The 23,508-nt window shown below is 36.5% G+C and overlaps 1 protein-coding gene across 1 annotated transcript; it reads right to left on the reverse strand.

Annotated features, from left to right (window-relative positions):
* Positions 1–1,176: 1,176 nt before the first annotated feature.
* LOC110786037 (RNA pseudouridine synthase 7) lies at positions 1,177–21,584 on the reverse strand. Its single transcript, XM_021990546.2, has 12 exons — positions 21,363–21,584; positions 21,227–21,270; positions 21,051–21,128; positions 17,964–18,064; positions 17,703–17,790; positions 17,186–17,264; positions 16,941–17,023; positions 13,486–13,551; positions 6,588–6,644; positions 4,925–5,050; positions 4,088–4,323; positions 1,177–1,412 (listed from the first exon to the last, which is right to left on the reverse strand). Exons 1-12 carry the CDS (start codon positions 21,526–21,528, stop codon positions 1,310–1,312), a joined length of 1,227 nt encoding a protein of 408 aa, XP_021846238.1. The 5' UTR covers positions 21,529–21,584; the 3' UTR covers positions 1,177–1,309.
* Positions 21,585–23,508: the final 1,924 nt, after the last annotated feature.

A 23,508-nucleotide genomic window follows, 5' to 3' on the forward strand; every position in this document is an offset into this window, starting at 1 on the left:
ATACCACATCAACTTCAACAGTACAGAACAAAGTATTATGCGCCACCAACTTAAATGTACGGATAGTTAACTTTCCAAAATGCTACCCCTATATCAATTATTTGACACATGGTAAATTATTATTTTTTCGTCCCGTAGAAGTTTGTTGGAGGTAAGTTTGAAATAATTAAGGGGAAGAAAAGATCGAAAAAGGCCGTGGCCCGGATGGCCTTGATTATAAATGTAGCTATTCGTAAAAGTTAATACTAAAAGGACTATTACATTAAAGATTAGAAAAGATATGTGAGAAAGATGAAAAAAGTGAGTTCAAACTTCAACTTCAAAATATAAAATTACAAATATTAGAATTTCAACGCCACAAAATACAATGGTAACTTTACACGCATATAAAAAGTGAAAATGTCAACGGGTACTAAATTAGTTACCATAGTAGGCAAGACCAACAATCCGTATATTCAATGAATAATATGAGGAAATGTAGAATAAAGCGCAAGTTACGTGAGACTTTCTTTTTATAAGGGCAAAAGCTAAAATTTGGGTTTTTTTTTTAAGGTGCAAATAAGCTGTAAATAGCATAACAAATCACAAATATAATAGGAAATTCGAACATGTAACTTAACGACAATATATGTCCTCGGACTATACACCTAGGTCAAGACTTGATCATGGGTATAGTCTGAGGGCATATATTGTTACTGAGGAATGTGTTGCCGTAAAAGTTGACTAGCAGTTGTTATGTTAATCAAGACCTCTAGAAAAAAACCAGAGGCAACAAAATTGACATGCAACTTAAAAGGGGGAAAAAGAAGTGAGGTTACCAAGTAAATTACCTTGAAATCAAATCTGTAAAGCAAAAGTATGATTCTAGAAAGTCGGCTTTAAGTTGAAAATACAAACATCAACCATTTTAAGGAATGAGATTGTTTTTGATAGAAATAGAATCTCTTATATTTGATGTATTAGACTTAGAAGACGAAGAAGTGTTTCTTATATAAGTTTGTCTAGAGAGATCGTCTCCAACCAGTAGTTGATTTATTGTTATTTCGAGTTTATCATTACAAATCTTAATGCCTGAAATCAGTTCAGTTTGTATGTTCTCACAAGTCTCGATTTGTTGGTGATATGGAAGAAAAATGTAATCTGTTAAGCTGGAGAGGGGATAAATCACCCATTCAATTACCAAAATATGTTCTTCCATTCAGATGAACTACCAAAATATATTTCCATATTAAACCAGAGAAACAAGTGTCAAATGAGCAGTATTTGAATATCAATAACACAACTAATATTTCAAAATCCAGAAGGAAAATCAATCAAGTTTAGCCCAATCTGGATAAGGGCACTCATATGACCAATCAGGTCCGCTGTACCTTATGCAGTGAAGCCATAAACCCTCCTCAAGCCCGCCATATCTGAAATGAAAGGAACACAGAATATTCAGCAAAGCAACATACCAAACAATATCGCAAATATGATAAGTGTAGTAGTATAAAATTAAATTTTAAGGAAGAGGAAAGCCCGTATTTGAATAAGGACATAACTAGAACAAATAGCAGATTTAAAGCAACATAAAAATAAAAAATAAAAATTACTATGAAAATCATTTCATTCTCCCAGGCAACATATCATGGATAATGAAAAAGAATCTAGGCTGAAGAGGTCTAGTTGGCAGTTGTGGATGTTGGTCTGGTGTTCTGAGAAATGGTTAGTCTGCAACAATAAAGCTAGTCCAAAAACACTGCTTATTGCTTGGGTAGCTATGCTAGATATACTCCCTGTGTCTGGCAAGCTTGTGCGGTGAAACGAAGCATGTATACCAATATGTTGCTTACACGAAATACGACCAGAAACAGTGAAACATCTGGTCTTCCTTCGTAAATACATTACTGACGTGGAGCACAAGTGTTAGTAATAGTATTAGTATTGATAAAAAATGCATGAGTCTGACTTCATTACTGAAGTTTATACACCAGTCAGAGTCGGTATTAAGAATGGCAGAAAGCAGCATCTGGGTTTGATATACTTAGCTCAGTCAGTGTATCTACCAGCAATAAAAATCATAGATACCAGCAATTAAAACCATAAAAAGTGTAGATACCAGCAAGAAAAACCATGTAGTTTTACATGAAATGTCCCACATGAAGCAAATAAATATTTTTGTTCATTTATTTTTATCACCACTAATACCTCTTGCTTGTTTTAAGTGGCGCTAATCGATAAAGATTAATGGGGAAAGAATAAATCTTTGCAAATAGAGATTCATAGCTTAGACATTCACAAGATATATTTGTGTAAAACTACACAAACTTTATCATCATTTTCTCATTAATTACTTCCTATGTCTCGAACTATAGAACGTCTAAATATCACACAGATCAAGAAGGCTCTACTCCCCAACACTAGAAACAGAGATCACTAATCAACTATTAAATCCTTGTATCAGACTTTACATTTGCTCCTTAATACAAACCCACACAAGTTTCAACAATTTAAGAAGAAACTACTAAAGAATACTACAATTGCAAAATGTAAGAACTAAAATAGAATTTAAGAAGCCTAGGGAAGAAATTTCCTTCCATAAAGTCATATACTTTCCAAAGTGTTGATAACACATCCATATTGCAAAAGGACTGACACACAGTGATAAACTGATAATGACTAGAAACTAATCCTAGAAGGTGAAATAGGTGATATTTTGGAATTGGGGAAATATTCAATCAGCACAAGAGATCAATGAATCCACAAATATCAGATTGATATTTCTAAACTTGAGCAAGAACCAATAACAATCAAATCACCAGAAGTGCAGAAAGACAATATTGAGCTATGGAAACAGATGTATCTCGTGCTAAGCAGCAAGCAAAATCACACAGTTTTGCACTCAATGACGAGGGTATACAAAACTAAAAACACCAAAGTATGATGTAGAATCTTCATATTTCGAATGTGATTTGGAAACTTAAAACAAGAAAATAAAAATAAAATAAAACTGGAGTGCAATTGATGATAAAGGTCGCAAGTTGCGACAATATTTAGTTGTCGCAATCTTACGTGTTGGAATCTAATTGGTACATATAGGCGCCACGTAGGTTTGCGTCATCACAATATTTTTACTATCAATGCAATATTTTTACTATGAAAATATGTAAATAAGGTAATCGATATAAAGAAGGAAAAAAATTAGAATATTAAGATTTTCCTACCTTTTTGTGAAATATATATAATAGGTTATATAAGTTAAATATTCTAGTTTCCAATTTAAATCACGACACATAAGCATGACATGTCATCATTGTGACACGGCTTAAAGGTCGCATGTTGCGACCTTTATCATTTTCGTTTGCCAAAATCTCCCAGGTATGATCGTTGATAGAACAATTTTTTTTTCTTCTATGAAACCACAATTTGCTCCATTATTATTCAGATACGTTATTTTATGAAAACTTATACTCGTACTTCGTCTGTATTATTTTTCTTACACTTGTTTAATTCCAAAATAGTTGACAAGTAACATACTACGTAGATGAATTAAAAGGAAGATGATTTATTCAACCTTGTGACATGTTAAACGTATGTTATTTTTGAATCAGCCATATGTTACATTTTGTTAAAAACATACTCTCTACCTTTTTTTGTTCAACTTCATGTTACTATTTTCAAGAATCCGGGAGCACATAGGGCGTGATGTTCCTAGGTGTACCTAAAGCTTTGAACTCCCCCACATACATAGAGTCACATACACATAAAACAGACGGATTTTTCTTTAAAAAAAAAGGGCTTTGCGCTTCCTAAACCCAAAGACCTCAATGCATCCTTTCTTGTACATCATCTAGTAAATATGCCCTTCCTGTACCATAACTAAGCCAAGTTTGCCCCCAAAACTCTCATGTGGTACATTCTCCCCAATCCCCCCCCCCCCCCCACTCCCCCGAGCAGTAAAAACTCCAGCTACATAACATCTGGTTTAAATTTTTAGCAGTACCTACTATAAACATTGATAACCATCAAACAACTTCCCTTGTATATTACTTTTAGCAGCATATTCAGAGGAAAATCCTAAGAATCATTGACAAGAGTAAATTCTTACCCTGTAGGAGCCAAATTTGGGCAATGCGTACACATAGGATCGTTAGTAAAATCTACGAAGGATTCTTCTTCTGGCTGCTCATTGTTTTCAGAAGTTTTGGATGATATAGAATCCTTTGATCTGGCAGCTACTCTATCAGCACTTGCTTCCTCAGCAGAACGCCGACCAACTGATTCACCAAGATAGAGCATGTCATTGGCAATCGGGTGACCGGCATACTGGAGATGAACTCGTATCTGCCAAACACAAGTGAAAATTGAATTCACAAAATCAATATATTTCCATTTCTCATGCAAAGAGGCTAGCAGCATAAACAAGCTAGGAAAGTAATGTATATTAAATTCAGTAGATCAACTATCTCAAATAATTAGAATAAAGTTGCTCCGACGCCTAAAATGGATAGTCTAAGGTCCGTCTTTTAGGCTTTTAGCACACAATCTCTGTACAACTTCTCCAATAGTCCAATATTGGATCGAACATTTTAATATCAACGGGTTCAATAGAAAATGTCTACCATCTTATTTCTTCACACATCTCATAAATATAATTACAGGTCCATCACCACCCAGCATGGCAGCATAGGATCACACCCTCACCAACTTGAGACAGTCAACCTGTAGTATACCTTAACTTTAACCAATCAAGACAAAAGAGCCTGCTTCGAAACACATAAAAATAATGATACTCCGTACAAAGTTATAAACACCAAAAAAAATAATAATATATACGGAGAATGAAATAAAAGACAGATGACAAGCTTGAGCTTCGTATAAAATTATCAAACCAGTCACAATTACTGCATAAAACTGACTGTTATGTAACAAAACTTTGTTTTACCTGATGGGTTCGGCCAGTGATAGGTTCACAGTAGACAATGCTATGCTCTCCATTAGTATCTATTCTTTTAAACTTCGTAGAAGAAGCCTTTCCTTTCGGTTTTACATTGGTGGCATCATCTCCAACCTACATAAACAAGTAAATTAAGTAGAGAAACTGAAGAACTAAACCACTTGATATGAGGTGAAAAACAAGGGTGCAAATTGGATTAACCAACTACTGGCTGACATGTCGGAATGACTTGAAAAGATGAATCATCGTATAGCACAAAAACAAATCATAGATACATGACAACTTGTTCTTTGAGCGGTGTCAGCATTAAGAAATTCAAAACCAAGGAATGCTGGCAATTTCGATGGAAAACATAATGATAAACTACACTTGTATAACTACACATAAAGGCTTATATTGTGTATTTAAGAGTTTACAAACATCTTTCTATTTTCCTTCTCAAATGAGATTATTTGGGAAACCAGGAAGGGTGAGGATTGAAAAGGCAAAGTCTTTATCATAATAAGTAACAGAAAGATGCAAGTCAGTTTCCATGTACCCTCAGAACTGTGTAATAGCCCAATTCTCTAAACAGGTTTATGACAGTAATATAACACGTGTAGAATATCATAAACCTAAAACAACTCAGCTTAATCATTTCAGCTCTTCTCAACTGATTGCCACTGTATGATATATTAGTATGTCATCGCACAGTCTGGCAACAGTCCTTAAACATATGGCCAATGTCGCACCCCAAACAGGCTCACCTCAACAGTTAAAACCTTTATGTTTCTTACAACATTCATCACAAGCACGAAGTAAGGTCCAAGGATAATGCTGAGACAGCTACTACCTACTCTTGTTCCGAGTTAGATATTTATTAACATTGTCTTCTTATTGCTTTCTCCATTCCACTCATCGTAAGATCCCCAATAACTCCTTAATCCTGTTCTGAACTCTTTCACTTATATCACCTCCTCCCCCCATCTCCCCCATCACAAGTTCTTAAAATCTAGCATCAGGTTTTTAATCCTATTTATCCATAATTTTTTATCCTGGGGATAACCTAGTCAACCCATTTATTTTGTTGCAAATTTTGTTCCGTTATTTCTTTGCATTAACTAGATCAACTTTGATTCCTTTGCCTTCCTCAAGCCCGGCAGGTAAAACCTAGCCTTCATAGCATAACGTTCTTATCCCAAAATGGTCATGAACCTGCTTAGATGACCAAACTATTGCAACTGAATATGATGAGTGCTTCAGAAGAACTTTCGCCAGCAAGATGCACTCAAGATTTTTACTCCAACTTCATTCGGTGATCAGCTTACGACTATTCCATATTTCTATTCAGAGTTGCACTAAGGAAATTTATCTAGAATGGCATGTCCTAGAAGATATTGTTGTCTTTAACATCAAGATCAATTTTACCCTGATGCTTCTAAAGTCTAAAAGAGGCCCCCACACAATCTCTGCGAAAGCATTAACTGATCCTTGACTAGAAGTAAGCACCATCAAGACCTTCGGGATCATCATCATAGTCACAAGATCTGAGATATATGCTATTTCTCTTATGGAATTGACCGCCATAAAACTTATGCACATTATTTTATTTTTTTTGCTAAATCACCTTTCTTTATCATACATATCCAAGAGTTGAGAGAAATGATCTTACCTCCACATTACTTATTTGTTCTCGAGCATCATGATATATATTCACATCAACAACTTGCTGCAAAAGAAAACCATTAATATAAATCTAGAAAAATGTAATTGCGATAGTTATTCAAATGTACAAAGTACTCAAAAAATTGTGCCAGATATGTGACTCCAACTATTAAATCTGCAGAAGAGGGGGAGAGAGAGAGAGATCTTTCGTTTCCTTTGTCTCTGTCAATTTTTCTATGGAACATAGAGGAAGAAAGGGGTCAAGAGCCTTTATTGTCCTAGGCAAGTTGATTTCAAAGAGGCACACCCAAGGTGCAAATCCGTCTTATTTAGTCGAATTTTTCTTTTATTAGTGCACATCACTTGGATGAGGTGCAGAACCAAGTGTGTCTTGGCTTAGTGGAAAGGATTCCACCTTCCAACCAAAAGGTTGGGGGTTCAATCCCCACTAGGGGCACTTTGAGGGAGGGTTCCCCTTATCACTCCCCCCACTCTCAAAGTGTCTAGCCTGCTAACCCGGGCGGGTTGACCCGTGCGGGGCTCCGACCCGGTAGGGCTATTCATCTTACCTTGCAAAAAAAAAAAAAAAAAACTTGGATGAGATGCATCAGGACGCAACTGAGGTGTGCCTAAGCGAAGAAGAACCCTATTGCCTTGGGAATTGAGCATTCATTGATCCCAGTCCCTCAATTTGAACAACCAAGAAAAGAAAGAGAAAGAGAGATTGTCTCTAAAGTGTTGCTGAGAAGTTTAAGCCTCTCTTTTCTGTCCTCTCTCCCTGTCTTTACTTTGGTAAAAACCTGAAAACACTATGGAGTCTCCGATTGCAAGGTCAAGTGACCAGTACAGAACTTACGGATTTCACGCGTATATACTGTCGTGACTCGTATCGTATAGTTTTGTTACTTCTACAGACACGGTTTCAGGGCAGTCTTCGGGAGAGTCCTTGTTTTTATTTTTATTTTTATTTGACTTGGGTCCCACAGAAAGCAAACGGTAGAGAGAGGGGATCGAACCCACGTCCTGCATAATCATAAGGAAAGGTTGTACCTCTGATCCAGAAACAAATAAGTGATTACTAACCGCGAGATTTACTATATAATCGTAAAACCTATAATTGGGCTCCCACGGGTTTTTTAGGCCTCAAATATTTATATTTATTTGGGGCCATGTAGGTTCGAGTAAACCTCCTAATGGTCGGGCTTGACGGGTTTGCACTATTTACAGCTAAATTCCAAATGGAAGTGAGATAGCCCACGGTGGGCCATGGCCCAATGGCCCTTCGGAGTCTAGGAAGGTAAAAATTCAAGCACCCTCAAACCAATCATGTTGCAATGTCCGCCTTCACGTTTTAGAGAGAGAATCTGGTCAATTGGGAGAACATGATGAAACTCAAACTCACTAACTAAATGTGAGTGAGCAACATATGGTTTCAATGTCAGCTAGCGGTCATGAAACGATTTAGTGTGACAATCTAATTTGCAATTAAGTATAACAATCAAGAACAATTTCAAAAAACAATAATGAAGAAATTAAAATGAGAGAGGAAATGAGGTTACCGTGGGAAACTTGAAAACCAAGAGAAAATCCACCCTATACACTATGGACTAGTATTGATGATGAATGAAGATTACAAGAAAATCAATTGCTTAGAATCCAATGGCCTAGTCAAATTTCTCAAGAACTCTAGATGTAGGTGTTTGAATATGTGAATTGCTCATGAAAATGGAGTACAACATGTATATATATGATCAACAGATCAAGATAAATAGTTAATACAACACTCCACAAGTAGCCCCGTAGCTAGCCTAATTTTTGAAGAGGAATAGCGGCGTGGAGAAGCCAGAGAGCACCAAGCAGACGATGGATGGTTGTAAGATACCAAGCGGTCGATGGGTTACATAAATGTATGAACCCTTAACTCAAATGCAAGCACAAGTTCCACCTTAAGCCCCCTTGTTTTAGTCTTCTCTCCGGACACATCCTAACCAATCTCCCACTTGGTGATAAGATCTAACAAGAGTTTAAACTTCAGATCCATCTCTTAGTGACAGAGACCAATTGAGTTTCGACACAACCCTAATTTATCGCTATATACAACCTTAGTGAACGTGGCCCTTGGATGCTTCGATCCGATAATTTTCCTCAAACACATAGTGCCATCCTTCACTAGATTTCTCGTGTAGTGGTAGCTCTTTTAGTGTGTTTTTTGCAATAATGGAACACATGATTCTTAGCCAATTGAATCGCACTTTGGCTATCACTGACGCGCACAATCCTCGTTTCATGCCCATTTCCCTGCAACCATTCCATCTCTTTTTCGGCTTCCAACATAACCACATCTTAGTTTAAAAAGGCGCAAGGCGCACTAAGGTGCACAAGGGTCATGAAGCCTAGGCGCAAGGCACAAGGCTCGGGCGCGCGCCTTTTGGATAAGGCGCACATAATTTTCTAATAAACCTTAAAATTCGGTATAGAAAAAAGTTTACACAATTTATACTCAAAACAGCATATTTCTATTGGAGTGCCATATTTTCTTGCCGGTTCATAAGCATTGCGTGATCCCGTCGATGGAGTGCCAGAATTAGAACCTTCCATGGTAATTACAAGCTGGAAATATGAAAATTAACTCATTATGCTACTTCCCCTACCCAAAAAGCTAAGGTTGTAGAGATATGACCGTTGATAGGTCACATGGGGCGTTTTTATATCATTAAAAACGAAAAAAAAAATGTAAATAAAAGATTCACGTCATCCTACCGCACCTAAAGACTGAAGGCGCACAAGGCGTTGCGCCTTGCGCCTTACCTAAGGCGCACAAAGGCACGCGTGTGGTTGACATAAGTGAGCCTGAAGAGCTCAAGGCGCCGAAGGCTGAGCCTAGGTGAGCCTTGCGCCTAGGCGCGCCTTGGGCGCGCTTTTTTAAACTAAGAACCACATATTCGGTTTCCGACGTAGACATAGAGACACACTTTTGAAGCTTGCTCATCCAACTGATGGTAGTACCACCGATAGTATAAACATAGCCCGAAGTGCCTTTGCTTGAGTCATAACATCTTCAAAAATCGACATGTGCATAACCTTCAAAAACAACTCCATTCCTCCCAAAGCAAAGAGCCATACTTGAAATACCCAACAAATACCTCAAAGGCCATTTCACGACTTCCCCATATAGCTCACCCGGATTTGATTTGAATCTACTCACAACTCCCACTGTATGGAAAATATCGGGACTTGTACAAACCATAGCATACATCTTGCTTCCAACAGCCGAATCATAAGGAATACTGGCCATCTTTTCCTTAACCTCCTTTATATTGGACAACCCTCCTTAGTGAGCTTGAGATTAATCGAAAGAGGTGAGTTACGAGGCTTGGAATCAACCATGTTGAAACGCTTTAGCACTTTTTTGACATACTCTTCTTGTGACAACCTCAATTCACCTATTGACTTATCTCTTGAGATTCTCATGCCAAGACTTTGCTTTGCCTTACCCAAATCCTTCATCTCAAACCTTTTAGACAACTTCATTTCAAAACCATTCACAATTTCCACGCTAGTACTTGCAATAAGCATATCACCTACTTATAAAAGCAAGTAAATGTAAGCACCATCTTCATACCTTTGAACTCGAACTCTTCATTTTACCTCAAATATCTTGTTTGATCCTCGACACTCGGGCATGGTATGGACACTTCAACACCTCATTTTGGACCAAAATCATGAAATTTTTTCCACAAAATAGTTGTCAGACACTTGGACTCATACACGTGCCATGTATGGTATCCGAATCCGAGTAATATAGCCTTTGAAAATAGTAACAATGGTCTCCATCCGCTCTGACGAACCCGAAACCTGGCATGAAATTGTCAAACTTCTTGTATTGTCTCAAAGCTTGCTTCAACCCATAAAAACTTTGTTTTAGCTTGCAAACCAAATTCTCCTTTCCCGAAACTTGAAAACACAACAGTTATTTCATTAAGATTTCTTCTTCCATATCCCCATGCAAAAACGTCGTTTTTACATCCACTTGCTCAATAAATAAGTTTTCCGAAATCAGGTTGCCAACAAGATTCTTATAGTGGTTAATTTCACAACTGGAGCAAAAACCTCGTGATAATCAATGCTCTCCTTTGGCGAAAAACCTTTCATTCTTGGAACGGATTTTATCATGGTTGCCAACAAGATTTTATCATGGTAACCATCACTTATTTATTGAGCAATCTTGTTGGCAACCATCAAAGGCCATTCTTGTACCGGCAAATAATCCAACAAGGCTTTTTTCGGATTGCAAATAATCCACACAATCGAAGGTCTTCAAATGAGCAAAAGACACATCTTTTCCACTCAATTCGTCCTTTGGAATCTTGAAATCCAAGGGTACCGACGGTCCACGGTTTTTCAAGCAAGTCGCGATACTAATAGCATCCGCCCAAAAACATTTTGGGAGGCCTGCAAACAACCTCATACACTTATTCTCTCAAGAAGTGTTTTATTCATCCTTTCTACGACCCTGTTCTACTTCTGGTGAGGCTTATCTTCTATTGTCCTCACCAAAATAATGTCATGTTCCTTACAAATTTCCTTGTAAGCATTCACTCATACTTCCCACCATTGTTGGACATTATATTCTTCGATTTCTTCCCCGTCATGTTCTCAACCACAGCTCTCCAAGCCTTGAATTTCCGAGACTTCCAAATTTTGCTTCACGGAGTACACCCGTACTTTCCGAGTTGAGTCATCAATCAAAGAAACAAAATAGTGAGATCCACCAAGAGATTTGTTTGGGTACGGGCTCCAAATATCCGTCTGCACAAGCTCTAGCTTCTCCTTTTTCAAGGAGCTTTTGGGCTTTGTGAATGGCACCTTCTTTTTGCTGATTGATTTCATGCCCGACAACTTACCCTTTGAAGCTAGAATTTTCATCCCTTGGTCACTCACAGTGACCAAGCCGAGTGTGTCATAGCTTGGTGTCACATCCCGTGGTTGTAGAAACAATGCTAGTACACCCTAAGGTAGTGTACAATGTGTCATACATCATGCCCTGGGCCACCCCCATAGCCACATTTGACAACTTTCAAGCATTATCTCCAAACATCGTATTATAACCACATGAATCCAATTGACACACAGAAATCAGAATTTTCCTTACCTTAGGTATAAACCTAACATCTTCAAGCTTATATAAGCTCCCACTTAAAATTCTCGACCAGTAAATCTCGCTTCCCCGTTATATCCAATAGCTTGTCCTCCGCAAGGTACACTTTTCCGAATTTGGCCCTTTTAAAGTTACGGATAATCTTCTTGCATGGAGAAGAACGAAATGAAGCTCCCGGATCAAGACTCCAAGACTCAATGGGACTATCTACACTCAAGATCAAAGCTTCACCAAATTCATCGTTTGAGGCCAAACTTACCGATGGACTTGATTCTTCATGGTTCTTTTGATAACGATGGAGGCATAAGGTAAAAAATTTGCTTGCAATTGGTCTAAGTTAAAGGGGAGTATTAATGCATTTATGCTTGGAAGGCATACCCATCGGCCGCTTGGTATCCAAAGACCAATGCAAAAGCAAACAATTTTTCTCCGCGCGGTGGCCGTTAGGTGCCCGCCGGTTTCTAGCGCTATTCATCTCCACAAATTGGGCTAGCTACGTGGCTACTTGTGGAGGATTAGCTCTTTAGCTAGATCATATACATACAACAGCTAGATCATATATTTGCATGTTGTACTCCTTTTTCATGAGCAATTCAATTATTCAAAAACTTAGAACTAGGGTTCTTGAGAGAACTTGGCCAAGGCATTGAATTCTAAGCAATTGATACTCTTGCAATTTTCAATCATAATCAATACTACTCCATAGTGCATAGGGTGGATTTATGTTCGAATTCTCGGGTTTCCCACGGTGACTTCGTCTCATATATCATTTTTAGTTTCTTCATTATTGTTTCTTGAAATTGTTCTTGATTGGTAAACTTAATTGCAAATTAGATTGTCACACTAAATCAATTCATTCGGTATCAGAGTCATAGCTGAATCTTTGGTGTTTATGATACAAGAAGTTTGACAATTTGATGCTAGGTACATTGGTTACAGTATAAAATTTATTTTACACTCCATATGCAAACAAAATATCATTGTTTAGACTTTGGGATTTGGTATGGGCATGGGTTTAAATAGGGGAGTACAAAGAGTCCTATAATATTATGATTCTATTATCAGATAAACAATATTTTGTATCAAATAAGAATTGTAGTTGCATTATGATTCTACATTAATACTCCCTCTATCCCAGATTAGTTGTTACACTTTCCTTTTTCGTTCGTCTCAGTTGTTACACTTCTAAATTAGAAATGAACCCACAATTATTATATTGCCTCTCTCTTCCCACTAATTTTTTTTTGTCCCCACACCCTCTCTCACTCAATTAAAAAAATACTCAACTAACTCCTATCACATCTACTTTTTCAATAAAATAACAATTGATAACCAAACAACCACTTATCACCTAAAACTTTGTGTAAAGGTAAGTGTAACGACCATTCTGGGACGGAGGGAGTATATTTTATTTAACATATTACATAAAATAAAATAAAAATATTTATTGTTTGTATTATGATTTTATTACTATTATTAGATAAAGAATATTTTCTATCAAATAAGAGTTGTACTAGCATTATGATTCGACATTATTATCTTATATTTATTATATTACATAAAATAAAAACTATTTATTTATTTTCCTTTATGGCGCTCTCTACGCTCTCCAAAAATTCCTCTTTTATATAGATATTTAGATATTTGTATTAAATTAGATTTAGATTTTTCTTCCATTAACCAATGTCATAGAAAGAAAATAAAAATCTAATAAATCATAAATCTAAGTGATTGATGTATAGAGTACCTCACCCTCTGGAAATTCCCCTTTCACCTTAGCAATATACAGTTTCTTCACAAGTCCTGCTTCAATCTGAAAACCACAAGGTCAATAATCAGTATAACATTATAAACACAGAGGAAAAATATGTCTTATATTGAAATTCCATAACAAGCATGGTTGAAATTGTTCACCAATCCTGGATATATTAGTTTTCAAGTGTAACATGTAATATGCGCTAAATATTTGAAAATATTGCACATAATCTCCCAATTCAGAAAGTAAGAAAACCTACAGCTTTAAAATTAAACAAAGACAACTTCCACAAACAAAAAAAAGGACAGCAAGCATGCAGCAACAAAACCGAGGGTGCCATCAACCTTTTTTAGCAAATTCATAGAAATGACTTAATTTTAGGCGTTGTATCTTTTATTTTACGTTTGGTTTTATATCAAGTAGTTGTTTGTCGGAGGATATCTTGAACAAGTTCTACTCTATCACTACGTTCAAAACCTATTGACCTTGTCTAGCTATTAGTTGATTGCATTAATGGCTTACATTAAAAAAAATAGAAAAAATTGAATGATCGGATGTATCAAGGTGTAAAGAATGGCATACTTCCGTTGTTCCTTAATGTTCGATACACTTATCACAAACTCTGGTTTCTAGGAAAGTTTAAAAAGGTTAGCGGGTGTAAGAAAAATGTGGATAAACTATAAAGTAAGGTAGATGAAGTAAAATGGTTCGTGTGTGTCCAAAAAATATGGATAAACTAAGAGAGAGGGAGTAAAAATGTGGAAATAACGTGAGAAAGGGGGTAAGATTGTAAAAGGTGTTAGCAAAAAAAAAGTACAACATTATGAAAAGCCCCAAAATGGAAGTGAATAAAACAATTAGGAACGAGGGAGTATAAAAATTTGTCTAATTATAAGATTCATAAAATTTACTTGAACAACTTTTAACATTAATTTCATATAAATATAATACTTCCCTCCCAAAGTGTTTTCCTTCTTTAAAATTTATAACATACATGTATACATATAAAAAACAAGCAAACATTTTGTGGAAAAAAGGGGATGAAATAATATTTTGTTCAAAATGAATCAGTTACAACTAGAACAGCGCATACATACTATGTTTCCTTCCGAAAAATTTACATCTCAACCTTGGTTCAAATATCTTAAACTAGACAGGGGTAGATCTAGATACTAGTGTTGGTTATACGCCTATACATATGGACCGGTCCTTTAAGAAAATAAAGATATTAATCATATAAACATACAATAATTTGCGTCCCATTCATTTCCATATCAACTCTTTCCCTTAGCCCTCCAAATCCCAATACCCAAAGACATCCATTCACTTTCTAGCCCCAATCACTTCTCCACCTTCAAATTAGAGTTTCTTTTAGGGAAATTCAAACCTTAATATGCCCCCAATATCGCATAATACATGCTCTATTTCTTTTATTCAGTGTCCAAAATAAACACTTTACCTTTACTTTACCTTTAATTCCACGCTTCAATTACCCCACCGATTCCCCTAGCCTCTTCCCATACTAATTTCCATAACAAGTTCCGTTAAGATTTAAAGACTTTAAAGCTTAATTATTAAGGTAATTTAACAGTTTTTTAATAACGTCTTTCAAATTTAATTATTAAGATGCATTTGGGTATGAACACTTAATAATGAAGCGTAAAAGTCCCTAATTACGCTAAGTGTTAGGGAAAATCCCAAATAATCGGAAACAATATTCTTTTTCCCTTCGTGTACAAACAAAATAGGCTTTCAAATATATCTCTATATTTGTGAATACATTGATTTATTGAATTGAATAGTTAATCACTAATCGATTGCAACATTATATAATGTCCTATGACTAATTAACGAATGCTAAGTAACTAACTCCGAAATAAACAATGAGGCACATTGTTTTACAATTCTCCATCCATTATTTTCTCATTTCCTAATTCTTCTCCCTATATTTCTCTTTATTACTTTAATTAGTTTCACTTTCTTTATTCCAAATCAGGAGGAACGTATTAACCAACAAATCTCCCCCTTCCAACTCATTAGACGATTCTCGATAAACCCGCTTCATCTTGAGAAACATCAAGCTTATGACGGTCAATATATTTGTCAACATATCTAAGCTGTTGCGGTCAGTAGGGATCTTTTCCAAATGCAACAACTTGGCTTCAAAAATTTCGCGTATCCAATGATACCTTACATCTATATGTTTAAAACGGGCGTGGAAGGTAGGATTTTTAGCACTCTATCACAATAAAGTGTATAACCTTCTTCCCTGATCACTAACTCTTGTAGGAAATTCTTCATCCGCTATAGCTCTTTGCAAGCTTCCGTCACAGAAATAAACTCCGCTTGTGTTGTTGATTAAAACACATTTTTATAACTGTGATTGCCATGATATAGCTCCCCTGCAAAAGTCATCATATAACCTGATAACGACTTTCGTGAATCACAACTATTGGCATCATTGGTCATATTTGCATTTGCGCGCCCTTTTAACACAAGATCTCCTTCACCAACGCATAAGGACATTTTTTATGTCGTAGATACCTTAAAATCCATTTTAGAGCTACCAAATGCTCTTTCACTAGATTCGAGAGGAACGTGCTAACAACACCTACAGAATACGCATTGTTTGGTCTCACACAAACCGTAACGCACGTCAAATGACCAATTACAAGTGCACAAGGAACTAATTCAATTCAATCAATCAATGCATTCATAAATATAGAAATATATTTGTTAGCCTATTTTGTTTATACACGGAGGGAAAAGAATATTGTTTCCGCTGTGAGATTATTTGGGATTTTTCCCAACATTCTGGTAATAACCAACAAAAAGTCCATAAGAAAAATTAAGAACCGCTACATTAACTTAATAACTCACTTTTAGAGTCCTTAAAATCAATCTAAGCTAGTTATTTCTATTTATATCTCTACGCCACTCAAACTTTCACCTCTCTCATGAGTCACATCTCTCGTTTAAAATACAATGTCTTAGTCATCCTCATAAAGCAAATTGATCTATTTACCTCTCAATTAAAAACTTTTGGTACAGATTCACAATTTCACATATATTTTCACGCTTCATAGCAAATACAAAATGATATTTCTGATTGTTTTCCCCTCTCACTCAATTAATAGCTCGAAAAGAAAAGTGATGGCAGGGACTTGGTAATTCAGAAAACCATGGTCATAAATTGCTACTTAAGGCACCAAACTAATAAATTCAAATCATGAAAAGTCCAGGAGTCCACACTCCACAATCCTACCTGATTGGCCAGAAATAACTGAAGTAGAAGGGAAGGAATCACACAACTTCCCTTTCCCTTCTCTTGAATGATATATTCTACTTAAGAGTTATGATAAGCCAAGTCCTACAAGACATGAGTACAGGCAAAGTGTACTTGGTCAAAAGTTGATCACTGAACTAATATTGATGCCAAAATTTACCTGTTGTCTGAAAGTATTCGCCTTGGATGAACTCCTGGCCAATATAAGTAGTCCAGAGACGAGGCGATCCAACCTATGTATCGCTGGACTTTACTGTCAAGGCATGCAAATAGTAACATGCAAATAGCATGAGTTACGCCTGGGAATCCAGTTCTTTAGTTATAACGGATAAATTCCTACTTCAAGCATTGCCTTTGCAACTACTTTAATAATTAAAAATAATGCAGAAACACAAATCAGGATACGAAATAGTGGGGCCAAACCATGTTCTGCTTCAAGAATTCCCACAACTGTATTCTTCTGATATTGACCACAAGCATGAACCTTCATTAAAAGGAAGGAAAATATGACTTTAGTACAATGACACAATTATAGGCAGAAAATAAAGAAAGACATTGCTCTTTGAAACAACTCAAGGCTGCCTTCAATAGTTTTCAGAATTCTCCCTAGTATGCAGTAAAACGGTGAATATTACAGGTTCAAAAGCATATAGGTAATATTCAAGGTCGAACCCATCTCCGTAACTGATAGCAAGAAACACAAATCGTAAAGAACTGGTTCAAATTGTTAAAAAAAAAAAAAATTATAAACTGCATAAAAGAAAGCATGAAACATCGGCCCACAATATGCAGTCATGTACAAAGTCCTATAAGCTTCAAAACTCTCACTTCTCTCAAAGATTGTGAATGGTGTTCACCTCAAAAGCGAGGCTTTCCGTGCAGAAGTATAGTTACAAAACCAAATAACAAAATCAAGACTTACAGGAACAGACGCCGGCTTGCAGACAGTAAGAACATCTTCTTCTTCATGCAGAACTGAGACATCACATGCCATTACAGGTGGTTCATGCCTACAATCTTTGTAATGTTAATTACTACATGAATCAATATACAGCATCACAAAGAAAAAAAGATGAACAGTGGTGTCCAGTACCAAGGCTTATAAAAATTTAAACAGAGTTTAAAAACTTATCTAGTCATAAAAATAAAACAGGTAGTTCAAGATAATTATTGCAAAACTAACCTGTGGACAAAGTGGCTAATCGTCTCTGAAGTTTTAACTCTATAGTGAATAGAAACATTTTTTCCATCAACTTGTATTCTTCCACATTTAACAGCTCTCTCCTGCAGAATCCAACAATAAGCCTTGAAATTCCTAATAATACAATGTATTTGCATAAAGTGAAATACAAACCATATTCTGGAATAATCTGAAATAGAAGTTACAAGCATTAGTATGTTAGTTCACCGACCACATTCGTAGCACGCCAATTTATTACTGAACTTGCATATACCAATCATCGCTAGATACGCATATACTGTACGATGAATAATATATTAGTTGATTTTGCCTATTTCACAAGCGTTACAGCTTTGTTCTTTTCACATAAAAAAAGCGCTTATCTGAATTTTAGGAGCTTATTTAAACTTATTTTAGTTGTCAACTGAACTTCAGACGCCCTTATCTAAACTTCCTTTTTTTACGGTGAAGAGAATAAATATGAGGTATAACCAAATCAAACCCCCAGCCACAAAAAAGAAAAGAAAAAAAGCACAAAAAAAACACACAGAAAAAGAGAGAAGTATAATCAGGAATGAATTAAGGATAACAGAAAGGCCAAGAAAAGAATAACAAGAAGCTACTACTTTGTGAAGTTCAAAAAGTTTCCTGCTTCTCCTTAATTATAATTTTGTACTTTGATGCCTTTCGGCGGAATCTGAACATAACAATGTGAAAAATCTAATTTGGTTCCAACATTGGGGTAGGAGGTACAAAAATCATTTTGTGAACAACTAACTAAAGGAGTTTATAGGTCGGCAAAAGGGAACACATCACAACTGCAATTCACTTGTATGCCTCCGGAAAAAAAATACATACTGCTTTCATAAATTAAGACAGCAACAAAATAACGCAACAAATGGTAGAGGCAAACAATCTGCCATCGCCAAACAAGAATGCTTCAATGAAAAGAATTCCCCTAAATAACAAGAGCGTGGAAAGAAAACAGGCAACAAAAGAATTATTAGTTAACTCTTCTAAGGGGTAACACCTCATCAACAAAGTTCTAGTAAACCCTATAACACCTTCTCTCCAATGAAATGAAAGTCTGGTACTCTGATTCTATGTGTTTAGTGCTATCATAGTCTCGTGGAAGACCAGCGTCCTTAATCATTTTAATGTTGTCTAGTTGCCACTAGAGCTAGCAAGAGTTAAACTGGCATGGCAACTTGACCTGAACACGAAAATAGTGAGTTTGGGTTAGAATTTTAAATCCATTTAGTCATATGGGTAAACATGGAGAGCCTATTGGGTTACGGTTGACATACCAAACCCAAAAATAGAAACAGATTTTTAATTAACTAGTAAATCCTTTGTACATATAATCTAAAACAGTGTCATGCTACTGTTCTACAAAAAAGGATTTGCAACGCATAGAACTATGTAAGGAAGTTGCATTAGAACTATCAAGCATCAAATCTCATGGAGGAGAGCACCTTAGTAAAATAGTACAGTGGCTAAAAAGCATTAGCATCTCATGGAAATTCAATTGCCTGGTTCTTCAAGTCAAAATTTCCTACTGCATATTAGGGGGCGGGGGGACTCCATCTAAAGGTTGTACCAGTGCACAAGCCCCCGGCTATTTAGCGCAGGGTCTGGGGAAGATCCAAATTTAGGCAGCCTTGTCTTTATTCTCATAGAGAGGTTGTTTCCAGGGATCGAACTCGTGACCTAGCGGATAGCAAGTAGACACTTCACCATCACACCAAGGCACGGCCTTCCTACTGATATTAGGAGGGACTCCATTTATGGGATATTTATTTGATCAATATAATGAACTAAACCTTGATGGCAGAACACCTTATGAGAAACTGTAAAGAGAAAATCACAGTTTTTTATCATCTCAAACCTTTTGACTGCCTATGTTATGTTTCCACCATGAAACATAAAAGGACAAAACGTTCCCCCTAAAGACTGTTTTAGTGTATCCCACAGGTAAACAAATGTTACTAGTATATAAGAGACATCATTTGGAACACTTCCTTTTCATTTTCCAGTTTTAAGATAGTGTCTGAGAATAGTTCTACTTTTTCTTCAATTACTTCTTGAACTATAATGTAGGATTTACAAGAGCATCTGACTAACACAACAAAAATAACCAACTAGATAAACCAGGTTTTATTCCTGCCTAAGCGCCTCAAATTGTTTCCTGGTGATGTAAACTGGTTCCATATCCTACTATCCTAGTGGGAAACTGAACTTTCTTACTAATTCAAAATCCAACCAGAGTTTTGCTCCATTGGTGTTTTAAAAGGGGGGTGGTGAAGGAAAAAGGTTCCTTCTGTTTCTCGTCTCTACTTTCTCAAGTCAACATCTAAACAAGTGGATTTAGACCCACCGTTCCCTCCAAATTCCCTCATCCAAACACATTTTTACACTATCTTGGTTCTTGGACACCAATTCTGGAGGGTAGAGGAAAGGAGAGGCACGGGCAAAGGAGGCAAGGGAAGGACTAGGCTTGCATTTTCTTTTCACTTCCTTCCAACAGTATAAGGAATTGGCTATGTTAAAGGGAAAGAAAAATGGACCCCTCCAATTCCCTTTTCCCGTTACATATCCAAATTAAAAGAAACTAGATCACTCACCTTCCCTCCGGATTCCCTCATCCAAACACACTACTACTCTATGACTAGGAGAAGGTTCATTTTATTTTATAATGATTAGCTCTTAATTTAGACACTGTATGCAAACAGTCCATTGAATTTCAAAGTTCATTGATAAAACTCATAAGAGTGACCCTGAGCTGTTAAAAATATTACAGCAATGAAGGCTTGTCAACCTTCGTTCAAGACTTATACAACAAACACATCTAACAATGTTACACTTCCGTCAGACATGGGAATAAGGAAGTAAACTCCCACTAACTCGGTTACAACATAGACATACTTGGATTCTTCCACATAAGTCAAATCGAGCAAACAACTCAAAAATGGCCAGGTTACAAAGTTTATCAAATAGTTGTAGCACAGTTCATGGAATGTAACTGCTAGAAGCAACCAAACACAAACAAACCAAATGATAAAACACTCAAAATTGATATTCTTTACTTACATAGTAATCATAATTTCGCCCTTTAAATTCATCAGTGAACAAATCAACTATAGTTTTCCCAGCCCATCGATTTTTCACCTGCAAATCACACAACAAAAAATCCCAGATTCAATTTCAATCGAATGCCAAAACCCAACCAAGAAAATAAAGGGAAATGTAATATAGAGTTAACTAACATGGCAGATGAACCTAAAGTAATACGGCTTCACATGGCGTCTCCCTGAGTACCAAAAATTGGGCGCGAAAATGAGTACGAAAACTTGATAGAAAATGAAAAGATAATTGATTTTGGGTAGGGCGAAATGAAGTTACCATTGAGGAAAATGTAATCATCGCGATGAGGAGGATTAGTAGCAGGGGTTTGCCACACTATACTGTTCATGCCTTTTGCAGTGGTGATAATGGTGGGTGCGGCTTCTTCTTCTTCTACTTCTTCAACCTCATCATGGATTTCATTCTCTGCTCTCTTTCTCTTCATATCTCAACTTCTCAAGCCAAGTTTTGCTTTTTCTTTACCTGTGTTGTTACGGGCCTTGTGGTGCTGAGACGGGAGTATGAGTATCCAACATTCCAACCCGACCAACCCGTAATCCCACCACGAGTAAGGATTGAGTGAAACGATTTTAAAAGTTACTCTTACTGCCATCCCAAGTTCTCAACTAATTATAACTTGTGTTATATTTTCACATATAAATAGGGGTTTTTATTTCACACTCGTAATTCGTTAAAAACGCCTTCATCATGAAAGTACGAATTCACCTTTCGTAAACTAATTCACCCCCTCCCTGTTCACATATGCTCATCCCTCACCCTTCCTCTTTCACGCCGACTACCCATTCCGGCCCTCCCCTCACCGCACTCCGTTTAGCTCGCTCTTCGGTCGGGTTTTGTCTCCCCTTAGCACCTTTGTTTTGTGCCTCCTTCAACTTTGTTTTGTTGAAGCGTCATTCTCTTTTTCCGATCTCCCTTCCCCACCACTCTTGCAAACCCAACCGGAGAATCACTCTCCTCTCACCGTATTATTGGATTTGGAAGCAGTGATTTGCGCTTAAGGAACACTAATTTTTGACATTAATTCTTAATAAACAATAATAATCCCCAATGTGCACTAATAATAGGTCATAATTCCTCTCATGTTACGTAAAAAATTAAAAAATAAAAACTAATTGAATTATAAAACAAAAATCGCGCACAGGAATTGCTTGGTAACCATGTCAGCCACACACGAATATTTCTTGGTTTCCATGGCCATCAAACATATATTGTGCTTGGCTGACATGGCCACCACGCAATTCCTGTGCAAGGTAGCCATGTCTGCCAAGCACAAGATCGGCTTGGTGGCCATGACAACCAAGCAATATCCGTGCGCGCCTGACATGGTTACCAAATAATAACCGTGTGCGGCGGTGCATTACTAAAAATAAAAAATAAACTACAATTTTTACCACCACCTCCGACGATTCCATTCGATAAACGATGATGCTGATGATGCTCCGTCCAACTATGCAGATGCACCAGCTCCGTCCTCCTGAGTCAAGTTACGGCGATAAAATGAAAGAGACACAAGTTTACCGGCGAGATTATGTTGTAGCCAAATGAGTGGATGATTTCGCCAACGGGGTTTAAAAAAATGTGGCCGGAAGTAATGGTTTCTGCCCGGAAAACACCAAGACTGCCGGAGGGGGTGAAAGTTGAGTAAAATTATGAAGGGTAAAAGTGTACTTTCACTCTTAAAACGCTGACTAATAAAAATAAATTGGATAAAAGTGAATGAAAAAAATGGAATTGTTACTAATTTATAAACGTTAGTTATTTTTTCTCAGCTTAAGCCTCAAAAACAAAAACAAAAACTATGGATAATAGTTTAATAATGAGTAAGAGCGAAAATATTGACGGTAGTTGAGTAATTAATCAACTAATGATGAAGAAAAAAATCCGACTTTGTTTTCATTTTCGGATGTGGGGTTTCATACTGGGAAGGTTGTTGATCGACCGCTAATTTTGTGTCACCGCCGTAATTCGATCACGACACCATCTATATGGAAACATATTTACAAAGTAAACCATAATAAAAGTCAAAACCATGGGCAACGTTCGGACCAAATACTAGTGGATTATTGGACTTCGTTCATTATTTAATGTGTTTAGTCTGTCATATAATTATAATACAATTGTTTATAATAACGAAGTTCTATACGTGGATTATTGAACTTCGTTGATTATAATTTATGTTGGATTGGAACAACCAACTATGTTAATTTTCTAATAAACTCTATGTTGGATTGAAACAACCACCATATGTCAATTTCTAAATATACTCTGGAGTATGTTGGATACGCAACCAACATATATTAATTTTCTAAATACACCCTATGTTAGATTGACAAAGGCAACATATGCTAATTTCCTATATACATTCATATTTATCAAGTGAAAGAATTTTTTGCGACTATGATAA

This window comes from Spinacia oleracea, chromosome 5 (genome assembly GCF_020520425.1).
Source record: "Spinacia oleracea cultivar Varoflay chromosome 5, BTI_SOV_V1, whole genome shotgun sequence".
In the NCBI taxonomy this organism is placed as follows: Eukaryota; Viridiplantae; Streptophyta; class Magnoliopsida; order Caryophyllales; family Amaranthaceae; genus Spinacia; species Spinacia oleracea.